At 46.9% G+C, this 26,442-nt stretch overlaps 1 protein-coding gene across 1 annotated transcript in view; it reads right to left on the bottom strand.

Moving 5' to 3' along the window:
* The window catches only part of LOC125940127 (neprilysin-like), a 195,526-nt gene that overhangs the window by 105,332 nt on the left and 63,752 nt on the right, over nt 1–26,442 (bottom strand). Inside the window, exons 7-8 of the mRNA XM_049655840.1 lie at nt 24,342–24,608; nt 9,052–9,129 (exon numbers count right to left, since the gene is read on the bottom strand). Of these exons, the coding sequence (XP_049511797.1) occupies nt 9,052–9,129; nt 24,342–24,608 (345 nt within the window). The remainder of the gene's footprint in view (nt 1–9,051; nt 9,130–24,341; nt 24,609–26,442) is intronic.

Genomic DNA, 26,442 nt, shown 5'->3' with positions numbered 1-26,442 from the left:
TTTCTTAACGGCCCGGTACTGAGGATCCTAAGACCTTCGGCATACGTCACTTCTGCGAGATAAAAAAAAAATTCTGTCCAAGAAGAACGTGCCAAATCATGTGTACTCAATAACACCGCTTTTCAGCACATTAGGTTTCCTTGGCACAGCAGATGGTGTTCAACAAGAAAATTTGAAGTGTCGTTTACTAGAATGCGTTGCTGAATACCAAGGCCTAATTTCTATACCCATAGGTCTGGTTTGGCGCCTTCCCCTCAATGCTTTTATTGCAATGAACCCGAAACTATGGATCATTTCTTTATAGAGTGTCGTAGGTTCACCATGCATAGAAAACGACGTCTAGAAGGTCCCTTCCGCCAACTTGGATTGACCATTACGCTACCTATCATTCTAACTCTGGGGGCGTCGGCACTGGGACACTGTAATAGGAACGTATGTGATGCCATATTTAATTTTGTAATGGAAACAAGGAGACTGCCATGCAAATTTTTTTTCACAAGACAACAAAAATATTTGCTTCAAATTTTAAGATGCTATAGCATGAAAATTAATACTAACGATTATAATTCATTTATTATCTCATTCTTAAGTAAGAAAATCCCATTTAGGTATCCTTCAATTTTCTTCCCACTTCCGCCCGATTCATGGCCAATCAATCCCCCGTAGTGGGTTGTGCTATTTCTATAGGCACCAAACCAAACAAAACTCTATGGTTTCATCTCCCGAGTACGGCGCGGTGCTTCTATAATAAAGCTCCTGAGCTTTGTGTATCGCGACACTGGTGGAGTTGCTGGGTACCGTCGCCTCATGATCGGCACTCCTACGAGCAGCCCTGCATCTAGCCCCACAAGACACCCACGCGTCGAGACGCCTGTTCACCGCACGAGCCACCGCCTGCAAGGTTTGAGCCCCGAATTGGGTGTCTTGCACACATCGTCTTCATCAACGGCCGCCACCCCAGCTCCAGCAATGGAACTTCCAAGCAGCCCAACTCAGGTAACAGTTCAAAACGTTCGGATTCCTGAACCATATCACGGTGACGCGCATGAAGATGCGGTGGACTGACTGGAGAAGTATGAACGGGTAGCGAGATCGAATCACTGACGCCCCGATGAAAAGCTTTTCAACGTCTATTTCGCCCTCGAAAAAAGTGCGAAGACGTGGTTTGAAAACCGCGACAACGTGGGACGACTTTTCGCGTCGGTTTCTTGACACATTCGGGGACACAAATCGACGTGAAAACTCACTGCGCCTTCTCGATACGCGCATCATAAGCCAAATGAAGGTGTCGCCATGTTTGCCGAAGACATGGCGTGTTTATTTCGCCGCGCAGATCCCAACATGACGGAGGCTAAAAAGCGCAGCCATCTCATGCGTGGTGTCAAGGAGCAGCTGTTCGTGGCCTTGTGCGCAATCCGCCGACAACAGTGGACGAGTTCATTAAAGAGGCCACAGCAATCGAGCGGGCGCTGCAGCAGCGGTACCAACAGTACGATCGTCTGATTTCCGGGGCACTGACAGGCGCTGCAGCACTGGTGACGGACAATAAAACCTGCTTGCGCCAGTTCATACGCCAGATTGTGCGCGAGGAAATTGCGAAGGAGAACGCTAGGCTCGCACCGCCGCATGAGTTCCCGGTTGCCTCCGTCGCTGAAGTGGTACGACAGGAACTCTGACAGGTGCTTTCCCCTTCCGAGCCTCGTACCGATCTATCATACCAGCCGAATGCACACAACTACGCAGACGCGGTCCGCCCTCCGTCGCCGTCTGAGCCGCCGTACCAGCCGAACTCATACAGCCATACAGACGCTGTTTACCGTCCCTTGTCTTCCCTGCCGGCGGCACAATACCGTCAACGGCCTCCTTTTGCAGCCTGGGCCCAACGGGAACCTGTCAGACGGCCCCAGCTCCGTAGGACCGATATATGGCGCACTGAAGATCGGCGACCATTGTGCTACGTATTGTGGATAGCCAGGACACATCTATCGTTTCTGCCCTCATAGCCCAGCTGGCTACCAGGGCGGCCCATATTGCACTACGCGTCGCCTTGCTGACGAAAACCGTGTCCCTTTGGACGACAGCCGCACTGGCCAGCAAGTGAGCTCTTCGAATCTCCGGTCGCGCTCACCGTCTCCAGCACGTTTCGCCTCGCCGAACAACCGCACTTTTGCTGACGTCGTTAGAGCTCGTTCTGCCAGCCCACGGCGGGGAAATTGAAAGCAGCAACCTCAAGGGGGAAGGTTGGAAGTCCTCAAATTGCCGAAAATCCCCCCTTGTTGCCGAGAAAGGAAGACGCCGATCAAAACGTAAATAATGCCGACAAAACAGTGACTGCCGAGCTCGCTGTTACGATTGACGGGCACGAAGTGACGGCCTCCGTAGACACTGGCGCAGACTTTTCAATTATGAGCGATGCGCTGGCAGACAAACTCAAGAAAGTCAGGACAAAATGGACTTGCCCTTATATTCGCAATGCTGGCGGCCAGATTATGACTCTTACAGGCAAATGTACTGCAAGGCTCACGATCGGGAACCCAACTTTTGTCGCCACATTCGTAATTCTGCCGCAGTGCTGCAAATCACTCAATTGAGGCATGGACTTACTAAGGGAGTATGGCGCCGTTGTCAACATATGCGACGGCGTAGTAACGTTTTCCCCTGCTATAGACACGACCAATGGAACAGAGCGACAATGCCGCACCTTACGTATTATCGAAGAGGACGTCTGCATACAACCACTGTCTTGCAGCCTTGTTTCCGTCAGTTGTGGGACACAGCTCACCGAAGAAGCGGTCGCGGAACATGCAGCCGCCCTTCTCTTCAGCCAAGGAGTCGCCATCGCCCGTGGCATCGTCTCCTTAGTCGACGGGCGTACAGAGGTTCTATTGACAAATTTCACAAACGAACGTCGGTTATATCGGTAAAGGCGCCGCTGTTGCGTATGTCGATGAAATCGAACACACTGAAGACTGTTTTGCTACGCAAGGAGAAGCCAAGGCTCGTACAACGCCATGCACACCCGCCGTCGATATTGGACCGAGCTTAACACCTGCAGATCGACACCGGCTTATGGAACTGCTTGAGCAGTTTAAGGACTGCTTCTCGTCTACGTCGCGAGTTGGTCAAACGGAGGAGACCCATCCTACAGATCCCGTATCGTGTAGCTCAGAAAGAACCCGAGGCAATACAGCAGCAGGTTGAAAAGATACTACAGGATGATGTCATCCAGCCGTCGAACAGCCCATGGGCACCACCTGTGGTGCTTGTCAAAAAAAATATGGTAGCTTGCGGTTCTGCATTGATTATCGCAAGCTGAATCATGTTACAAAAAAAAGATGTGTATCCGCTTCCGCGGATTGATGACTCTTTAGACAGGCTACGGCATGCGCGCTACTTCTCCTCTATGTACCTTAAGAGTGGATACTGGCAAATAGAGGTAGATGAGCGTTATCGAGAGAAGACTGCATTCGTGACGCCTGATGGGCTTTATGAATTCAAGGTTCTGCCTTTCGGCTTATGCTCGGCCCCAGCCACGTTTTAAAGGCTCATGGATACTGTCTTATCCGATCTGAAGTGGAAGAGATGCCTGGTGTACCTCGACGATGCGATTGTTTTTTCCGCCACTTTCGAAGAACATCTAAAGCGGCTGCTGTCAGTTCTTCAAGCCATACGGTCCATGGAAGTCACATTGAAACATGAAAAATGTCACTTCGGGTTTGAAGAGCTTCAGTTTCTAGGTTATGTAGTTAGTCAACAAGGAGTTAAGCCTGACCCCGATAAAACTGCTGCAGTCGCAAAGTTCCCTCGGCCTACGGATAAGAAGGCGGTCAGACGCTTCATGGGTCTCTGCGCTTATTACCGACGATTTATTGCCAATTTTGCGCATCTCGCCTCTCCACTCACCCGCCTCACAAGAGACGACGTTGCGTTTGTATGGGGAGAGGAGCAAGAAGCGGCGTTCAACGAGTTGCGGGAGCGTCTACAAACTCCGCCAGTACTCGCTCACTTTGAGGAGGATGCGTCAACAGCGATCCACACCGATGGCAGCAACGTGGGCCTTGGAGCTGTCCTTGTTCAGTGGCAGGACGGTGGCGAGAGAGTAGTTGCTTATGCAAGTCGAACATTGTCACGTGCCGAGTCCAACTACTCAACCACGGAGAAGGAATGTCTGGCCGTCGTATGGGCAGTCACGAAGTGTCGCCCGTATTTATACGGTCGCGCCTTTCAAGTGGTAAGCGACCATCATTCGCTTTGCTGGCTGACCAGTATGACAGACCCGTACGGACGTTTGGCACGCTGGAGCTTACGGCTTCAAGAGTACGATATGACAATGGTGTACAAATCGGGAAGACAGCACCTCGATGCCGACTGCCTCTCCAGATCACATATTGAATCATCTAGCGCAGATGCGGATAAATGCCAGGCTTTTTAGGGATTGTTGATGCGGCCGCCATCTCTCGGAAACAGCAAGCCGACCGAGAGCTCAACACCTTGATCGAGTTTTTGGAAGGGTGAGCTACGAAGGTATCGAGATTATTTTCACGGAGTCTACCTTCATTCTCTTTGTGCGATGGCGTTCTCTATAGAAAGAAGTTCTCTCCAACAGGGAATATCCATCTGCTAGTCGTTCCCGAAGTTCTCCGCCGCGAAATCTTGCAAGCCTAACACGACAAAGTCACCTCGGGCCACCCTGGTTACACGCGAACACTAGCACGAATTAAACAAAACAATTACTGGCCTAGGCTCGCAGAAGAGGTGCAGCACTACGTGAGGACATGCCTTGAGTGTCAGCGACGCAAAACACCACCGACTACACCCACTGGGCTAGTGCACCCCGTTCTGCCACCGGAAACGCCGTTTGCTCAAATTGGCATAGACCTCCTGGGCCCCTTTCCACTATCTGACAGCGGCAACAGATGCGTCATAGTCGCGACGGACTATCTAACCCGATATGCGGAAACCAAGGCAATTCCGAGGGGCACGGCAACTGAAGCAGCACGATTCTTTATCGATAACATTGTCCTCAGACACGGTGCTCCAGCGATCATCATAACCGACAAAGGAGCCGCATTCACAGCTGAGCTTCTGCGCATTGTGCTCACGCTAAGTGGCACAGCCCATAGGAAGACGACGGCCTATCATCCGCAAACAAATGGGCTTACCGAGCGCCTCAACAATACTATCGCAGACATGCTTTGCATGTATGTCGATGTGGAGCACAAGAACTGGGACACAATCTTACCATAGGGCACATTCGCATAAAATATGGCACACCAAGAGACAACGAAAATTGTCCTTACGTCCTTGTCACGGCGCGTGGACAGGAATGGAGACGGGTAGGGGAGAGGAGGAAAGAGTGTAGCGACGGCACCTCGGCACGAGGCCTGCGCTTCTGTAGTTATGGAGTCTTGCGCCTTGGAGGTGCCGACGCGGCTGCAGGAGTGGTTGCGACAGATGCATGGCAGGTGCGGTCACTGCGACGGCGCTTGTGTCGGCGTAGTGTGGTGCCGTGGGAAAGAAATTTATGATTTCATAATGTATGCAGTCAATGTATGTAGCCTAAACACCTTTGCTGGTAATCCTTCCCCATATGAATGTTGCGGCCCCACTAAGATTTTGCTTTCAATTATGCTTTGCTCAAAATTTGGCGGCTGTGCAGACATGCTTCGGCAGTGATGCCACATCTCCCATCAACTGACTGCTGGGCTGTCGTTAAGCTTTCCGACAAGTATGCGCGTAGCAAAAGGAGCGTATTTTCTATTCGTTATCACAATGGTAGGCCTAGATAATCATTTTTTGTAATAGAAAGCATCCCAAGAGAAACAATCAAAAGCAGTTTAGTGCGTCACACTACCTTACTCACCTGCCCTCGCAAACACTCAGGCACTGAGCTTTTACCCTCCTTTCTTGCCATCTACAGGAGCTTTCGTTATCAAAAATCACCGCCCCTTCCAGTCTGGGAAGATGGTCGAACAGCGAAACTGTGTTAGTTACATGTTAGTGAGTGTCCAGGGGCGGTATTTAGTAAGAGTCTACGTAGTGGACTGTCCATTTCGGCGGTCGTTGATTCTCTGCTCCTTGATGTGCAGGAAGGTGCCAGCCAGTCTCCTTACTGCACGTCAAGCAGCAGCGAATCAACGGCCGCCGAAATGGATAGTCCACTAGGTAGACTCTTACAGAATACTGCCCCAGTTCTCTGGTCAAAACCTGCCAGAGGCATCGGCTGCCGTCAGGGACACCGCGCGCATTCGGCACGACCGCGGGGAAACACCGAAGGCATCGGAAGCAGCTCTGCGGGTTACATCGTTGGTGCTGCTACATATTTGTGGTTTTGTGAGTGAGTATTATCTTCTTCGCGTGAGGTTTCTCTGTTTTGGCATGATGTTTATTCGCGTGCAAGTTGCGCTACACCTCTTTTGTGCGCCACTAATGAGAGCAAGCGACGAGCGGATTCACGAGCCAACTCTCGCTGATGCTCGTGGTAGGCAGCCCCATCTTGAGGAGTACGCACTGCTCGTGGTCTTTCCATAGTTGCACCACAGCCCATGTGTGATGCGCGTTCGATATCGGAAAGGGCGCGCTGCACAGAAACATCTTCTCTTGTACCCATCGCCTCTTCTCCTCGCGCCCAACGCTCCCCCTCATTGGTCGCCTCCTCCCCCAGCGCGCCTCTCCTCCTCTGCTGGCCACGTGCCCTGCCCACTCCGGCGCGCCGCTCATCATCTACTGTCACGTGACCTGCGTAACACGGACGGCGGACGGTGAAGTGTCGACTAAGAACAGCTCCGCTGTTAAAAGGAAGATAGCTATGTATATACGCCATATTCAACTAGTGCTGCGCCATCTCGTCTGCTACCGAGAGCTTGCACGACGACTGCACTACGAAGTCGCGAGCGCAGGAGAACCGCGAACTCAGGCAGGAGTTGGCTGCACGAAATCAAATCAAAGAGCCCGGTGCAGGTGGCGCGCGCCGCGCTGTGAAATGGAGGACAAAACTGCTGCACTCCCTGAACTAGTGCAGGAGATGCAGACAAATAGAAGGGACCAAAAATAATCTGTCGCTTCTGAAGGGCATCTTCACAACGTGATTTTTAAAGTCAAGCATTTTGTCTGTATCTTACGTTTTTGTTGAAATATGTTCTAAAAAACGAATTCGACCTCCCCTGTTGGTATGTGGTGACCGTATGGGAAGTAAGTGGAGAGGCTCAGAAAATTAGCCAGGGTCGGGCAACTAGGAGAGGGCGAAGTGGGGTGATAAGTATTTCACGATTTTCTTGTTGCGTTGTGGCTGGACGGGATTCGCGTTCTTCGTCTGTTGCTGTAAAATTGTGACACGAATGGTTATGTGCAGCCTGCTTATAATTTTGCCTCCTAGCTCTGTAAAGGCTGAAGTGTAAAGGCCATGAAGTGGAAAACCTCCACTCTCTCTTCGTTGTTGCACCTAAATAATGTCTTTTAAGCACTACCTATAAAATTCTGGTCCTTCAATTATTAACAGATATAGAGAAGAGTGGCCTGAACAACAATTTGTGAAAAGGTACTTCGTTTTCGTTAATGAGTAATTATTGTCTGCGTTTTACAAGAACAAAGTAGAAAAAGAAGGAGATATAGCTTTCTGAAATTTCGGTAAACTGCGAAAAGTGTGATTTTCTCCACGTAATATAATGTTGCCAATTATGGAGACTTCAACAGACATGGCAACTGCCATCTTGCACCACATGAGGGGAATGATTCGTATGTGTTCCTTATGGTTGATTTTGCCGCATGCGCTTCCATTATAAAATATCAGAGTTATTAACAACATCCGCGCATAGATGTCAAGCAGCATATATCTTTCTGAGGATAGGATATTGTGAACATGTGCCTGCACTACAATGATATATGATAGTTTTGTTCTTGTTTTACTATACCAAGTGCTAACGGTTTGCACTGCAATAATAGACCTCGCGCCTAACCCACAATAAACAAATGTATATTGAGCTACCTTAGAGACTGCAAATGGGCGGCGTGTAAAAACCAATAGCCTGACCATAGTGGGCGAGAGAAATACAAAACGTTCTGCAGTTGAAAGGCAGACTTTAAAGTAGCAATGTCACTTTGATTACTTGGGTCGATTTCTTCCAAGGACTTAGGAAGGTTTATAGGTAGCGTCCTAAAGCGGCAGAGCGTTACAAAAATCCCAAATTTCTTTATGCCCCATTTGTGTGTTATTGTGTGCCTAGCAGTTAAGATGCCGCAATTTTAGGTACCTTATTTCTAAATATTCATAATAAAAGCGATGTTGTTTTGATTGAGACATAACTTCTGCAGACAACCAAGCCTCATTCAAATTGTCAGCGCCACCACCGTTGTGGTCATCGTTTCGACGTGCATGCGCGGCTGAGGGTGGACGGTTAGGTCTCCTATACGCGCTGTTCATGTGGCTCCACAAGCTACGTAACCAAGTCGACATACCGTTACACTACTCTTAATGGGCTCTGAAGAAGTCACTGTAGCGTTCTGGCTTCTGCTAGCAGAAGAACCGTTGTGCGCGCGCACATTTTGTTCCTGCTGAGCAGTTCTATGCATGCCATATCATAATGCAGACGCTGGTCTGAGCTGAACGAACAGTATATGCAAAGCTAATTGTGTCCATTATTCATTAGGCGCTGACAAGCACTGCCGGTTTTCCGTCGGTCTCAAATTGTGCACTATAGAGTTGCGACAGCATTGCAACGCAGAGGCTGGCATTCCTCACTGGTCCAGATCTCTTTGCGGCCGGCTAAATTCCAGGGTGCTGTACCTGCTGCGTAGCATGAGGCGTAGTGCGTTGCGCCATGTCGCCTAAGCGTGTTGTTATAACATAATGGTCTGGAGCTCCAGCGCGATGCCAAACAATGCTATCGTTTTCAATGCTTCGACTTCGTACGAAATTGGGACTCTTTGCAGCCGTTTCAGCGAACAGTGTTACATGGTAGTATAAAGCGTTGTCAAGAACACTTTTTTATATAGTAGTTTGCTTCTTGTAGAAAGCCACAACACATAGCAATAGAAATTAGCAGTCCTGCTTACCTCATCATCAAGCTCATCTTGCCAATTTTTAATGGTAATAACAGTGTGTGTGACATGCTTCTGAGCATCCAGTGCCATCTAGAAATGAATATATGTTTATATGTTTATAATTGTTGCGGAATAATCTGAAAATATCAGTGAACCTTCCATAGTAGCAGAATTTCTGTTATGGGATTTTTCCAGGGGCACAATTTAGATAACACGTTTCTCTGTATATTGTTAAATAAAATAAGAAAGGTGGATGGGCACGAAAGGAGTTGGGGGTGTGCACTATGTGTATCTAATTCCAACTGAGTGTCCATATTTAGTATTTTAGTTTTTCTTGAGCAGGTGTCAGTATTGATAATACTGATATTTTACGTATGGGCCACTTAAAGTATGTTCGCCTCCAATAAAATATCAAAATTTGTATCTGCAGGCAAGCGTCTCCTAAAACGAAGCGTCCCTTTCATCATCTAGAGACCAAAAGGCATGGACAATACACAACCTAGCCTTACTCCTCTCTCGAAAGAGCGGCAACTGAGAAGACATGTGCGTAGTTACAGGTCTAAAGATACTTTACGAAGCACTATATAAGTGTCACTTTGTCCTATATCTCAAGGCCAATGCTATATGGTATTCTGTCGCTAGGGCCTGTGATATTATTACCTGATGCCAATTGGTTATTGAAACTACAATCAAAGTTTCTGAAGTGTCATAATAGTCAAATAAAAATACCGGCTAAACCCATGTCAGGACGAATGTCGAGGTTGATGCGATTAGCTTTCAAGCAGTGTAGCTACACACCGTATTGCTGAGGGCACATTTATTTAGAACTTGAAGTGGTTAGGCTGAAATTAAAATTGTTCAGCAAGAGGTTATCTACATTGTGTCTGTGATCAGCCTACTTTTCTGTGACACATCGTTGTCGTTCTATGGAACGGCAACGAAGGTGTGGTAACAATTACTTGTCGATTCTGAAATGACGATTGCATAACAATGGAAGCGTGACGATGACAGCATGAGGACAATGAAATGACGAGTGTACGCCGACTATGGTGCGATGACTGTAGGACGACCATGCGCCATGAGGACGGTAGGACGAGAATCGGATGACAAAGCTAAGATGCCGACAATGCGGCGACCCCGAAAGCATCACTACTAGCGTATGACAGCGAAGCAATGACTGCGATGTCATGGCAACAGCGGCAGACACACGATTAAATAACGACAGTATAATTGCGATAGGATGACGAAGATGACGATACGATGAAGAAGGAGTGTCGAAGGAATGATAAATGCGATCAGATGACCATGAATAACAATGGTAGGGCCTTCATAAAGTGATGACGATGGCACGACGAAAGCTTTATGATGAACGACAATGAAATGAGGACGACGGCAGGACAGCGATGGTTTGACGAAAATGAAATGAGGAATCTGCACTGACACTGACGGCACAACTACTACGGCATCACCACAACTCTATGACAAAAATGCACGACGACGATTAAAATAACGATGATGGCATGGCAACGCTGGCAGTATCATGATTGATTGACAACGGCATGATTACGGTGAAATTACGAGGAAGGAATGACGTCCATTGGAGTAATGACGGCTTGACTACAATGAAATGACGTTTTTGAAGTATTGACGGTGGTACAACGTAATGGTGTCTGCATGAATACAGTGTGTTGACGAAGACTGTGCAACGATGATGGCATGATGCCAATGCCATGATGAGACGAGGCTGACGAATCTAAAATGACAACCATAAAACGACTACGATCGCATCGTTACCAGGACATACCTAGAGGCCAAAGCTATTTGGTTACTTCGGTCTCTTGGTCGGGCTCCAGAGGCTAGACGGAGAGATGGACTCAGAATACTTGAAGGAAGCAAAGAATGGCATTCACATCAAAAGGCATGTGTTTGTAAAAGCCCGTACTGAGAACCACTGCTAGCGGATTCACTTTATACGAGAGACAATAAATCAACAAGGTAGGTACCTAAAACCAAGGACACTAGAAAGACTTAACTCTTAATGGGAGATTGCTTGTTGACCAAGTTAACGGTACCACAAGAACCCAAAGGGAGATAAAAACAAACAGAGTGAATTGACTGCGGTTCGCTGAGCCGGCTGCACATACTATGAAATGCCAAGGGAAAACACGGGGCAGCGCGTCTGGGTCTAATTTTTCTCATCTCCAACAGCCTATTTTCTTGCGCACTGCAGGACGAAGGCCTCTCCCATCGATATCCATTTACCACTGCCTTGCGCTATCTGATTCCACGTTGTGCGTACAAATTTCCTAATTTCATTACACTTCTTAATTTTCCGCCTTCCTTGATTGCGCTTCTCTTTCTTTGCCACCTATTTTGTAAATCTAATGAACCACCGGTTTTCAGTACCACGCATAAAATAACCTTCCCAGCTTCATTTTTTTCTTTTATTGTCAACTAGAGTGATGGTTACCTTGCTCTCTGATCCACACCGTTCGCTCCCCGTCTCTTTAAGCTATATTTAACATATTTCGATCCATTGCTCGTCTCGCCGTCCCTAACTTGTTCGGAACCATCTTTCTTAACTTACAATTTTCGATCGTATATGTTAGTACCTGTAAAATTAAAAAATTTTACACCCTTATTTGGCGTTTTATTTTGCGGAAGCAAGAATGCGACCCACAATGAAACTAAACAAAAAATTCCGGCAGGAACAAACTCGCGATGACTGCTGACTTATTTCGATTATCATTCTAGCAGCGTAGCAACACACCGTACTGCGCATGACAACTTTATTTATAAATTGCAGCATTTATTCTTATATTTCGATTGATTTGGCTATACGTATGTGAAACAAACTGTCTTTGCAATCGGCCCACATTGTTATGACGCTCACTCGCAAGGGACAATGTGGAATAATGTGAACGGGACAAATGTGGAATAAGAAAGAAATAATGAAGATAATGCGATAAAGAATGGCGCATGATTACGACGGTTTCACCACAATCGTATCATGAAGACTTTATGAAGATGATAGCATGAACCGGATGACGAAGATGCAACGATGACAATGAAATGACCACGGCGCCATTGCGACAATCAATGCTTGACGGCAACTGTGTGATGACGAGGAAATGATAAAAAACTCGAAATTCTGGATTGGTTCACGCCAATACCACGATATGATTATCAGTCACGTCGAAGTGGGAGACTACGGCCTAATTTTGACTACCTGGGGATATTTACCGTCATCCCAATGCACTGTACAATGACGTTTTTGTATTTCGCGTGCTTCGAAGTGCCGCCTCCGCGGCCCGAATTTAATGGCGCGATGTTGAGCTTATCAGCGCAATAATAAAGGCCCTGAAATTGAAAATAAAACATCAACCCAATCGAAGCAATGGCTACAAAGGAAACCCACACGGGTTCCTCGAAAGAAAAGCCTCGCAGTTGAAGAAAAATTCGTCATTGTCCGGGACTTGAACTTGGAACACAAACGCGGGTTTCCGCGGAACTATTACGTCAATTAAGGCAACCACGCAACGATGCCGATGCATGACCCTGGCGGCATAATTATGAATAAAGAACGGAATCACTACTACAAGCGAATGACGAAAAAAGAAAAGGAGTCCAGTAAACCACTAAGGTGGCATGATGATGGGGCCATGGGAACAATCGGATAACTATTCTGAAGTGCTGAAGATAATATGACGACGAAAGCATGACGATGACGCATGACGGCAATAAGATGACGACGAGTGTAATACGAGAATGGCATGACTACGACTGTGTGAGGACGAGGAAATGATGACGGCTGTTTGTCGCCTCTTCGAAGTTATATCCGAAGTTTTTAATGTTGCTGTACAATTTTCTCATTTACACTTTTCAACTAAATATAATATTTGTGAAGTTAATTAATTTATTGATAGTAATTATGTTATTGGGCGGAATGTAAAAAAAATGTGGTTGATCCCTCTTATATAGGAATCGGTATAGAACACGAAAGTGAAACGTGTCTTCACAGAAGTAGTGTAATGTTTATTGCACATTGATATATAATGTCTATTGGTGTTTTGTGGCTAAAGCGCCCTTAGGCGTTGATGCACCCACGCTGACGCCTGGTGGCACGTCTCCTCCATCACGACTACCAACGTCGATGACCATGAGCAACTGTCGTGCATATGGAAGCTGCACTACGCTGCACACGCTAGCACAATGCGCAAGACGAAGCACGTAACTGACACACTAATACAACGCGCAAGACAAAGCACGTAACTGAATCGTCACCGAGTCAAATCAGCGCGTACAGCGCGTCGTAATTGCAGCCTCCGCGATCAACTTCAGAAACATTTTCAGAGCTAATTGCGGAGGCCACGCTCCGCTGTGCTGAGTACGGTGAACGCCACCTAGGTGGCGTTGGTAGTGCTTCTTGATGCCAGCGTCCCTTCGAATGCTGGCATCGAGGCGTCGTAGTGCTGAGACCACCGAAGCGTTCACTGTCGGTGCGCGTTAGTGTCATAATGCAGTACTTCTCTTTTCTGCTCGTAGGCGGCGGCACCGCCCCGAGCAAGAGCGCGGGTACACGGAGGAGTGTTAGATATATAAGGCGCGTCTGTGTAGCTCTCTGCAAATGCGTTTGTGGCGCAATGGATTAAACGCTCGGCGATCTATCGTCGCGGACCGAGAGGTCGTGGGTTCGATTTCCAAATTTTGCGTGTTTGTGGAACTTTTTCTTCTGGTTTCTTTCTTTGTATTATGTTCGTGTACATTGTAAGCTGACGTATTTCCGTGACGGAAATACGTCAGTGAAGTCTTGGTGGACCCCGGCATAAAACACTTTCGTGTTAAAATAATCTGAGTATCTCCAAACGACGGGCAAAAAAATTACCTTGATTCTGTGAAGTTATGAAGCCCTTTGCATATTTTCAAAGTTCGGCCCAAGTTAAGTGGGACACCCGGTGTATATAACCGACACGTCGGATCGGCAGATTATATTCGGGACGATCGACCAGTGTGATTACCGCTATCATTTTGGTGAGTGCTTCTTGGTTTGCTGCGCGCAGGTTCGCTCAATAAACAATAAGCTACGTGGCTTGCGTCGTGCCACTATGCTTTTTGACTATCACTACTACGTGACAATATTACCAATAACTTTATCGTGCAAGCCAACTGTTTATTAAACAAATTTCGCTTGGAAAGGTCGCCCCCTTGCGTCAATTAAGTCAGCTCTAAAAGCTTCCGGACGGAGAGTGACACACTCTCTAACTTGTGCTCATGAATGCTGAAGGCTGAAGTCCGTTGGCGGGGGCGTCCTTAATAGAGTCTGGAACGCCGTCGTTCAGGAGGAGAGAGCGAATGCTGTGCAAGCTTGCGGTTGCCGCTATGTACACGGAAGCCAGTACAACGGTGTCTCTAACCAACACTGTCACAGCAGAGGGAAAGGCACTGGCACGCACACACGGCCACACGGATACCGCCGGCGTCTTTATTGCGGAGGGAGAAGGAGCGAATGCACACGCTAAGCTTAATCGTCCCGCTTGCTGAAAGTAGACTGCCCTGGCTAGCCTACGCAGACATGAGGGCGTGGTGCGGGCCGTGGGAAAGGAGATGAGAATTCGAGCACAAAGGCTGCGGGCCTAACGTATTCTCGTCGTTGTGGCATCCTAAGCATTTTTGAACGCTTGCGAGATTTCTGGGCAGGATTCGCAGTCTTAGACTATGCTGCTATAATATGCGACCCCTATACAAAAGATAATATTCTGAAACTGGAGAATGTCAAAAAATGTGGTTGATCCCTCTTATATAGGAATCGGTATAGAACACGAAAGTGAAACGTGTCTTCACAGAAGTAGTGTAATGTTTATTGCACATTGATATATAATGTCTGTTGGTGTTTTGTGGCTAAAGCGTCTTAGGCGTTGATGCACCCACGCTGACGCCTGGTGGCACGTCTCCTCCATCACGACTACCAACGTCGATGACCATGAGCAACCGTCGTGCATATGGAAGCTGCACTACGCTGCACACGCTAGCACAACGCGAAAGACGAAGCACGTAACTGACACACTAATACAACGCGCAAGACAAAGCACGTAACTGAATCGTCACCGAGTCAAATCAGCGCGTACAGCGCGTCGTAATTGCAGCCTCCGCGATCAACTTCAGAAACATTTTCAGAGCTAATTGCGGAGGCCACGCTCCGCTGTGCTGAGTACGGTGAACGCCACCTAGGTGGCGTTGGTAGTGCTTCTTGATGCCAGCGTCCCTTCGAATGCTGGCATCGAGGCGTCGTAGTGCTGAGACCACCGAAGCGTTCACTGTCGGTGCGCGTTAGTGTCATAATGCAGTACTTCTCTTTTCTGCTCGTAGGCGGCGGCACCGCCCCGAGCAAGAGCGCGGGTACACGGAGGAGTGTTAGATATATAAGGCGCGTCTGTGTAGCTCTCTGCAAATGCGTTTGTGGCGCAATGGGTTAAACGCTCGGCGATCTATCGTCGCGGACCGAGAGGTTGTGGGTTCGATTTCCAAATTTTGCATGTTTGTGGAGCTTTTTCTTCTGGTTTCTTTCTTTGTATTATGTTCTATGACGTATTTCCGTGACGGAAATACGTCAATGAAGTCTTGGTGGACCCCGGCATAAAACACTTTCTTGTTAAAAAAGAGCCGTACAGTTCAGTTATAACAATTTTCGTCGCAGCTCCGTGACTTAACTACAAGCTCGCGCTAACCTAACACCGTTATCCGGTAGAAACCGCTGATCACGTCTAAAATTTTATATCAATTAGGAAAGGGGTACTATAACGTGGACGTTAACAAATAGACTGCATTTTCTTCCGGTTATTTAGCCCGCCAAAGACATGAACTAAAAATAACACCTTTTCGCTCTCATAGTGACTCTTTGAAGTATTCATTTTTTCCACGAGCAGCCAGAGACTGGAATAACCTCAGCAGCTGCATCGTTCATGCTGACTCTGCCAGCTTTCGCATTCCTTGTTGATGGCTGAAACATAAATGGTTATTTTTATAGTGACTGTCTATATAATATCTGCGCTAATTATTCCCCTGTTTCATTTGCACACTTCATAAATGCTTTGCTTAATTTCTTGTTTTTCTAGTGTTCTTTCTTGACTGGGACCTATGCGTGTACATATATTTTGTTTTCCATTATGTTGTATCTTAGTTCATGTATTCTATTCCACCTTGCTAAAACCCCGTGGGTAGTTAGAGTAAAAATAAATAAAATAAAAGTCATTGAGAGAAATCTCTCATGGAGCCCGCACCTAACCTACTTCAAACAGCAACTGACAGCAATATCCCAGCTTTTCAAATTTCGGGGCGGGAAGACTTGGGAAATGTCAGTGTATGCAATGTTGTAATTGTACGGGGCTCTTTTTCTGGGCTTTCTGAGATACAGTTTGCCCGCACTGACCAACACTTGCTGGACTAATCTTCGTGTGTGTGTGTGTAAACTTTATTTAAAGAAGTCCGGAGGCTCAACTTAAGCCGAGGCGGGCCGCTCCCATGTTGGCACTGTTAGGCCAAGCCCTTCAGCGACATTATGGGCCCTCTGGACAGCCCTTAGTTGGTCTTGAAGCAATGGGCTTTGTATTCTTTTTTCCCATCGAGTCCGTTCGTCCAGGAGGCTGGGAAGAGTTGCGGGGCACCCCGCGAGCATAGGTTTGATTTAAATTATGCCATTACAAACATTACATTCCATCCTAATCTCCCTCTCTGGATATATTTTGTTAATGTGGTACGACGTGGGGTATGTGCAATAAGCGCAGCGAGACTGCCTGAGGCCTGTTTAGCTTTGAGTGTGGAAAGGGGTTTCCTGCGTCCTTGATAGTAGTGTTTGGTTATCTCGTTATAAGTTATTAAATGATCTCTATATTCCCCGGCCTGGTGATGAACGGCTCGGTTATGACTGTCACGGTTAGCAAGTCCTCGTGCCAAGACAGGCGCAACCTCGTTGAGGTTTACCCGAGTCTCGTTCACTTTCCCCATATGTGCAGGAAACCATCGGATTTCTGTTCTCCTAATCTTAATGTTTTCAAATAGTTTAGCTACAACTCCAGCTACGTAGCCTTTATCAAAACTTTTTATAGCTGCTTTTGAATCACTGTAAATGAAGGCCCACTTATTACTCCTGATGGCTAGAGCAATTAACACTCGTTCCGCCACCATGGGTTCCTTGGTAAAAAGAGTGTTCTACAGGCTATTCAAGCTTGAGCTCTTAGAGTTTGCCTTGGTTTGCCTAAATGCGTGTCAACAATGGCGAGTGTAACAATTGCCCAAGACCAACCCATACAAACACACACTGCGGTGGAAGTGTTGAGAGTGCACATTAGGCACTTTGGCGTGCTCGTTCTCATCATCTTGCAGCACTACCGTCACAAAGGCCGCAGGCGTCATTTTGTACTACGATTTCGGATTGTTACACCCGCCTCCCATCCGGCTTCACCCCTGCTACTAAGCCATCGATTCCTCCATGGTGCTTGGCTCGATCTGCAGTGCACCTCACGCTACCAGGAATCAGAAAAAAGTCTGAGCTGTCATCACCTGCTCTTAAACCACTAACGCTGCTCCTTTTGTACGAGAGGTACGCTGACCACATACATATTGATACAGATGGATCGGCAACTCTCCAGTGTTCCTCTGGAGCCGTGGTTATCCCTGCGAGAGCCACCACCATCAGTTTCAAGACGTGTCACCCAACGACATCGACTGCTGCGGAACTTGCTGCACTTCGTCTCGTCAGCGAGGAACAACCTGAAAGATCCATATTCAGTGACTCGAAGGCAGCACTGCAGTCTTTACTATCAGCCGTGCGGCGCGGACCACACGAACAACTGGTATTCGAGATGAAAGAGCCAATCCACACCTTGGCTGAGCAAGGACACCGCGTAACATTACAGTGGCCTCCAAGTAACTGCGGCGTCATAGGCAACGAGCACGCCGATAACGCTGCTCGGTCGGCTCTTCAAGGCGGCAAAGAAGAGTCGATACCGTTATCAAGGACAGATGCCGTTAAAAAAGTTGGAATGCTCACTCGTGATATAACGTTCCCCGGTGGAACACACCAAGTTTTCAATGCAACCGACTGCACCACCTAGACCCTTCTCTACGCCTTCACATCCCAGCTGGTCTCTGCCATCGCGAAGCTACCCTATTTTATCGAATATGGCTAGGAGTAGCCTTTACGAAGTCTTTTGCTTTATGAATCGGATGGGCCGACGCCGCCTCTTGTGATGACTGTGGTAGCGAAGATACTCTTCAACCCCTCTCTGTGACTGTCCTCGCTACGATTTAAAGACACGATCGCTCGCAATCGCGATAGCGCTAATGGATCACAGACCTTTAACAGATGAAACCGTTTTAGAAGGCTGCCATAACAAGACATCGCAACGTGGGGCGACGAAAGCTCTGTTGTAGTGTTCAAAGACTACAGAATTGGACAAGCGGCTGTAGCCTCAACTGATGTGTACAATGCTACAAGTGCTACTGTGCTGTGCAGTGATTGATTGCGGTGACAGTGACAGACTGTGATTGAGCATCTGTGCTTCATTTCTTTCTCTATGTCATAGTTTTCTGTCACTTTACCTCTTTCTTCCCTCTATCCGCAGCGTAGGGCAGCAAACCGCACCTTCCCTTGTGGTTAACCTCCCTGCCTTTCCCATTTTCTTCTGTCTCTCTCTCTCTCTTGCGAGCGACACGGCATATTTTAAACGCCCGGGCGTTCGCCATGGCTTTGGCGGCCCGACATAAATTGCTCACCACGAAAGCCAATCGTAACATTTCCAAGTACTCAGCAAGCGTTTTTGCTCTGGGTCTGCTCGCTGGTCTTCGGCGAAGTAGTCGGCGTTTATTACTCCCAGGAAGGTGTCCTCGTCTAAACCGTCTTGTGGCGGCGGGTCGCAGGGTGCGCGAGACAGGCCGCCGGCATCAGAGGGATTCCTTTCGGACTTGTAGACCACGGTGGTGTCACATTCTCGCAGTGTAAGTGCCCACCGTGCTAGGTTTCCTGAAGGATCTTTTAAATTTGCCACCCAAAGATATGCGTGATGGCCGCACACAATTTTAAAGGGCCTACCCTATAGGTAAGGCCGAAACTTTGCGGTAACCCCAATGATGGCAAGGCATTCTTTGTCGTAGAATAGCGTCTGCCAGTTTATGCCTGCCAGGACTTTGTCCAACACGCGCTGTAATGTTGTGACTAGCAAAGGTCAAACGGTATGACCTTGAATTCGAAGAGGTTGTCCGCGCGTAACAGACAGACAGACAGACAATGAACTTTTATTGAGGTCCTGAGGTACTAGCCGGCGGAGACGCGTTGGGGTCCCCGGCTCGCCGCTGGCTGCTCCCATGTCGGAATCAAATGCAGTTTTTTCATGTCCCTCTCACCGAATCTCCATTTGTCAGTAGCCAATCTTATGATCCATTGAAGAAAAAAAAATTTTCGATACAAAGTCAGTCTAGTGCGTTGTCTATCCATGGGAGGGTGCATACGTTCTTCTTCGTGGCCTGATTGAGGAGACGATAATCGACGCAAAAATGCAGATTTCAATCCTTCTCCACCTAGGCAACAGAAGACGACGCCCACGGGTTTTTCGATAGCAGGATGGTTTCTTCACGCAGCATTTCGTCAAGTTGTTGCTTTATAGTTTCTCGTTCTCATGACGAAACTCGGTAGGGGCTAAGAAGGAATGGTTGAGCGCAATCTTTATTTATTATGCGATCTTTACTAATTGGCGTTTAATGAAAAATTGATGACGCCGAAAAGCAGTCTTTGTCACAGTATAGAAGACGTCAAAGTGTTTCCTGTTCAAGTATAAGAAGACCTGGATTTTTTGTGGAAAGCTGGTTCAGGAACTAGGGTTGTCGAAGTAGATGTCGTGGGATCCGAGGGGGCAAACGTCCTGCTGGGTTCCACATGTTCCTCGATGTATGCGATGGTCGTGCCCTTGTTGTTTTGTTTGACCTCCTTACCGAATTTCGTCTACATTACTTTCGACTTGCCTTTGTGCAATCGAGCGATCCCTCTTGCGAAGGCAATCTCGCGGTCAATCAATAGACGTTGGTCATCTTCGATGACGCGTTCTACGTCTGCAGGTATTTGGGTGCCGATGAAAGTAGTGATGCTGGAGGGAGGGAAGCTGACTTGATCTTCGAGCACACTCAAGACATGGTGAGTCGCAGAGCTCTCCGGTTGTATCACTTGGTCTTCAGATAGCGTTATCTACATGGACTTCAGGTCGATGGCATGGTTCAGGAAGTCCATGCCGACAATTAGGTCTCGTGAGCACTGTTGGAGGAAAGCGAAGGTCCCAGGGTAGGTCTGGGCATTGATGTCCATTCTCGCCGTGTAGATTTTAGTGGGTGTTATCAGTTGACCTCCAGCTGTCCTGATTTGGGGGCCGTCTCACGCAGTTCTAACTTTCTGCAACTGCGCAGTGTAGGGTCCTCTCATGACGGAGTAGTCGGCGCCTGGGTCCACTGAAGCGGTGGTGAGTGGTCATCGTAAAGAACGTCCAGGTCGGTGGTTCTTTGTCGTGCGTTGCACGTAGAGCGCGGTGTAGGGTCACGGCTGCATCGCGTTGTTTCAGTGATGTTACGTTGGGCCGTCAGGTCTTATTTAGGGAGCGTTTTCTTGGCTTCGATGCTTCGTTCGGGTGGCGTCGTGTCTTTCCCGGTGCCTTCATCGGTGGCGGTGGATCTTCGGCTTTTCAAGGAACAACAACCGTGCCTCTATCGGTTGCAGCTTTTTTCTTTTCTGTCTATGGGCTAAATGACTGGGCATGGGTGCGCCAATCGACGTCGTAGCGACAAGGCAACGTCGAATGGGAAGATCGTCACAGTCTCCATTCAGTTGCTGCCTGGTAGTCGGCGATGTCCCATGGTCAATTCCTATGTCGCGGGCACTGCACGTTCACGCTGAATCCTCGTAGTCCCATCTGACGGTATAGGAATCGGCGGTTGATGTGGCTCGCTCCTCCGCAGTGGTAGCACAGTGAGTGGTGGTCGGAGACGCGCCTAATGTCGGTCTTCCTCAGGGCGTTGTGCGGGGTGATGGGCGGGCGGGCTGGTATCGGCGGCGGTGTCGGGTGACGAAAATGCAGTGTCATGAAGCTTTGACGTGGGCGTTGAGGAAGCAGCGGCAGCGGTGTAGGCGTCCGGCTGTGGCTGCTGTGGGTCAGGAAATTCTTGCGACTGCGGAATTTTTTCACCGACGATGTCAGCAATTCATGGCACATCAGGTTACGACGATGGGAATATCTTCCGTAGCTTTTCGCGTATGACCAACCTTACAGTTAGTTTCCCGCAGAGAATTGGTGCAGAGTGCGGGTTCTTCGGTGCAGTCTGGCATCGAGTAGCGGTTGAATTTTCTTGTCTGCGTTTCCTGTGTCTTTTCAGGCGACGACGCCTATGTTAGAACTTCACCTAAGGTAATCGGCGGTTTGCGTATTAGTGTGGCGAGACGATCTTGCTTTATACCTCACATAAGAAATGAACCTTATTTTCTTCGGACATGTCAGACGTGGATGACAGACATGAAACGGCCGCTTCGGCAAATTATACGTGGCTCGAAGAACCTTCCAGCGTAATGACTGGTACTGGCGTACAGTTCTCCAGTGTACACCAGTGTTCCAGAATGTACAGCCTTCCGCATTTTTAGTTATGTCGCGCAAGAACACTATAATGTGGTCGTGCGTCCTCTTCAAGGGAACATCGCATTAGACGCGTCTTGCACAGGAGAATGCTTAGTGGGCCTGAGAGTAGTCGTACTGCTCTCGCTGATTATCGCCGATTTAAGGCGCTAAAATGACGCGTGATGAACGCTTGCGCGATATAGCTAAAATATGGAAGGCTGTGCACTGAATTTGATCACACAAGGCTCCGCGATAACATAGACAACAGGTAGGACCATCGATAACGTTGGCGAAACTTCCGTTCAAAAAGGCGCGCGTTGCGCGGAGCGATAACCTTTGACATTTGTTAGCTAATGAAATACGGTCACGGGATAAAGATAAACAAGTATGCGTGTCAACATGACTTAAGCACACTGTAGCAGGTGCAGGCCCATCTAAAGTTTCAATAAATTTAGAATCATGGTAAAGCATGCTAATAATATCAAAATACAATATAGCTATAGAAGGGCGCGGGATGAAATCCCGGCCACGGCGGCCGCATTTCGATGAGGCGAAGTGCAAAAACAGCCGTGCGATGGCTGCACGGTAAGGATCCACAAATATTCAAAATTATTCAGAGGCCCTTACTATGGCGCACCCCATAATCATATCACGGGTTTTGCCTCTAAAACCCCAAACTTTATTGTTTAGAGCGGTGCTTTGACGCCGAGTTCGAGGCCATTTTTCACACGCATCTAGCCTCTTACGTCGAACTCCCTTAACGGGATGGTGGCGCCACCTTCGCAGCGAAGAAGGGGATTACTAGTTTATCGTTTCAGGGATGAGTTTTATACAATGATTACACGAGAGAATTGAGGTGCGAGTGTCTACGGGCGCTGGAAGCAGGCCAATTCAGCTAGCATGGGAATCATGGTTAGTACATGGATTTGGCGTACACTTAGTCCTTTTCACTTCAAATGGCTTTGTGACTTTACAAACTAATCATTTTCAACATAGTACGCCGTTAAAAGAATTAAATAAATAATATTAAAATTGTTCAATGGCAAAATTCGAACGCAGGGCCTCTCTCACAAGAACATGATATTGAAACTATTACTCCACGGACACATGCATCGACAAGCGGCATAGAACAGCCTTTCACGCGGGCAAACCAGCTCGTTACAATGCTTTGCGCGTTTCGATTCGCACTTGCACTATAAGACACTGACACATCATAAACACCAGAAGTGCAACCCGACACTATGTATCACCACAAAAATTTTAACAAATAATATATAATTGATGTATTGCATGTAAATATGTATACAGAATGTCCGGCCTGGCTATTACTCACTTCAGCTAAAATTATTTCTTCGCATAACATACGAGTTTTGAATAATACTTAAACCTCAAAAACCACACTTGATATACACGCACAAATGGTTCATGATCCACCCACACCAAGAATGCTTCACTTTGCCTAGATGTCAACTGCAGTTCAGTCTGTTTTTTTTTTAATATCTCAAGGTGGCAGCATCAAGCCCAGTCTACGTACAAATACCGGTTAACCATTACACTTGTTGAATGCATACTCCAATAATACAGAATAAATATTGTGCGGTGATGGCACCGATCAGCTTGGGCTTTTTCACAAATTTGTTCGGTTTTAACTGATGGCAGTGACACTTCAAGACAGGGTGATTTTTTAACACCTTACATACCTGTAGCATAGCTATAAGCCGATTAACATGGCGCTTTCACAGAGGAGTTCCTAGCAAGAAGGACGTAATTTGCCGCTGAAAACTAGGGACGCAGAAAACTAATTGGCACGAAATGAATAATTACGTTTTTATTACTGCACTGGTAGCGCTTATGTTAACGGCAAGATTGGAGCCAGTTACATTGTAGTGCACCTTCATTTTTTTAATCTCGAAAACTACACTTCATTTGAAGTTGTCTTATTTGAATTTGAACAGGAAATGTAGGCGACACCGGAACTGAGCTTACCGAAAGTGTAGAAAAGGCGGCCGAACTGTCACGTCAGACAAAACGTCCCGTGACAAAAAGCGTGGTGAAGCTTCAAACTCAACCTAGCGGCCAGGAAGTGCAGTTATTGATAAGGCACGCTTTGTCTAGATATCAGGTGCATCTGTGTGTCGTGTCTGAATTTGTCATGGCATACAATCCTTTAAACTTCTTCGCACAGTTCATTGCGAGGCGTTGCCGTCTCACATAGCGGTGGGATGAGCTCGATTTCAATACTGCTTCGATTGAGCTATTCGAATATGAATATTTCGACTGAAGAGCAGTTTTCAATACTTCAGGAAAATTGAGTGCATTAAAATGTGGCTGCATACAAATTTGTCATTTAAGGAATTACCAGGAACTAAGAACAAAGTTCCATGTTTAATTTTTGTTAATTAATTTTCTGAAGATCACTGTATTAGCGGCAGACTATATTCGCCTCATCTAAGAGCTCCTGTGCTGAAACACCACATTCGCTGTGCTTATTGCATTTTTATAAGCAATATGTATCTTAAAAAAACACACCGTATATGACAAATTATTTAGGCGGGATTTTTCGATTAAATGGTATTACGCATGAGGAGCATTAATGCGTTCAGGCCAAAGTAACGTGGGCCTACACAATAAATTGAATTGTGTCGAGTTGACACTTACCTTAGCTAGAGCCTGTTCAACTTCGATGATATCACCGACTACTTTACGGATACCATCATCTACATCGTTGGTGTCAGTGTTTTGCTCTGAGTCTTCATTGCAGCTGTTTTCATCTCTTGGGTCCAGACCAGAACTTTTTCCGCGGGCAAACATAAACCTTATTACGGCCCTCAAAAAAATTCTGTACAGTGCCAGCTTTGTTCGATCTTTTTCACTTTCGACCAGTATTTGTGGATACGGTGCAAATCGGACCCAAGGTACGTTCACCTGGTGGCAGAATGTTAGTGGTGTATTATAAGTTAATCCGTACTTAATTGAGATACAGTCATTAGGGAAAAAAGTCATGGCTTTTCGAAATAGAAATAGTGTTTGAAAGCAATATTGAATCTGTTTATGATGGCAGCTTCTAGGCTACACATTTTTTTTAAATCGCTTGTTTCATAGAGCACATTTCTAGTCCTGGAGCTGAAATACACGAAGAGGCGGACATTACTTGAAAGATAAATCGATATTCTTCTTCTTTGTGGTGTTTTACGTGCCCAAACCAGTTCTGATTATGAGGCACGCCGTAGTGGAGGGCTCCGGATGAATTTCGACCACCTGGGGTTCTTTAAGGTGCACTACAACGCAAGCACACGGGCAAAATCGAGATGCATAATCACATATGCAACAGAAACTCACCAATCAAGTTTTAAACGCTACGGAATTAACGTATTGGAAGTTATGAATTGTAGCTGGTGAGTGTGTAAAGCGTGCCCACGTGGAACAAATTTAAAAAATGACACAGGTTACGAGGTATGCGCCATTAAACTTGCTGTCAAAATTCACTCTTGCTCTATTTTTGCAGAACGGCGTTTTATAGATTCAAGCTCACAAATAAAGGGAGCGCCCATGCATTTCTCGGCACGTTTTAGGAAATGTTATATTAAAACTGGTGTAATTCGGAAAATTGGTGGCTGCCATTGACGTATTAGCAAGCTGCGTAAACAGACAATTTAACAGCATGACAACATAACAGGTGGGTATTGCACCCAGTTACAGTTTGACAACAGCGATAATCAAATGAAAAGCCGTCAAGGTCAGAAAGAAAAACAATCTACGGGGAACTTATATGGTGCAGAGACGCCATCGTGGCCGCCATGTTTGTATACTAGCACAATGAAAAGCTGTGTCCGTGACGTCACCTGACAGCTATCTATTCGTAAACTGCAACATGGGCCGTAAAATAAATGTTTTGTAAATTAGACAATTATGTGTTTAGATTTTTCGTGCTAGTAATGTCCGCCTTTTCGAGGGATCAAGCTTAAGAACTAGCATTATACTATCTACCATAGACGACATTGAAAATATTCAGTATACTCAATTAAAAATGAATTTTTCATTTTTTTTGGTGCAAGGGCAAATTATGGCTAAAGATAGCCAGGTCGTGTATACCATAAAAAAAAACTCTGCATATACTCCTCTCACTAATGCATCAACGCCTGGACGCGTGAAATCGGATTGTTAAATATTTCATTACATTGTAAGAAGAGCATCACCAAGTTTGGACATTGCAAATACATGCTCGGTGCGCAGATAGCGCGCTGATGATTATTTCTGCAAAGTATCAAAAGAAAGCATAGCGTGAAAATAGCTGAAATTTCAAATAAAACCCTGCTTTCCCCTTCTTTCGAGGGAGTCGCGCTTACAGTCAGAGTGTCAATGTCACACGTATGAAGGATGGGAAGCATTACCTACAACGTCACTGACGATGACACCTCACTTCAATAAATCTTTCATTATGGAACGCGCAATGCCGCCTCTGAAAGCGTGCCACACACCAAGAAAGGAGCCGAAAAAAAGTACGTGGGCCTTGTCGTGTGAAGCTTACGTGTTTCATCGGCTCCAATACGGGGAACCATGGACGGCAGATCGCTTATAGGGTGCTAGTTGAGGCACATGGGGAGACTTTCAGTTACATTTATTGCCATATCAATTATATGAACACTCCAGGCGCATTTCTGCCGTCGCCTTTGCCGTGAGGTTTCAATAAAGTTCACGAGCGATAAATTCGTTGCCGCTCGCCGTATGCTCTATGTGCAATTGAAAGCGGGCGAGGGTG

This window comes from Dermacentor silvarum, chromosome 9 (genome assembly GCF_013339745.2).
Source record: "Dermacentor silvarum isolate Dsil-2018 chromosome 9, BIME_Dsil_1.4, whole genome shotgun sequence".
Lineage (NCBI taxonomy): Eukaryota > Metazoa > Arthropoda > Arachnida > Ixodida > Ixodidae > Dermacentor > Dermacentor silvarum.
The sequence above is the reverse complement of the archived record's forward strand: the minus strand, read 5'-3'. Positions and strand labels throughout refer to the sequence as shown.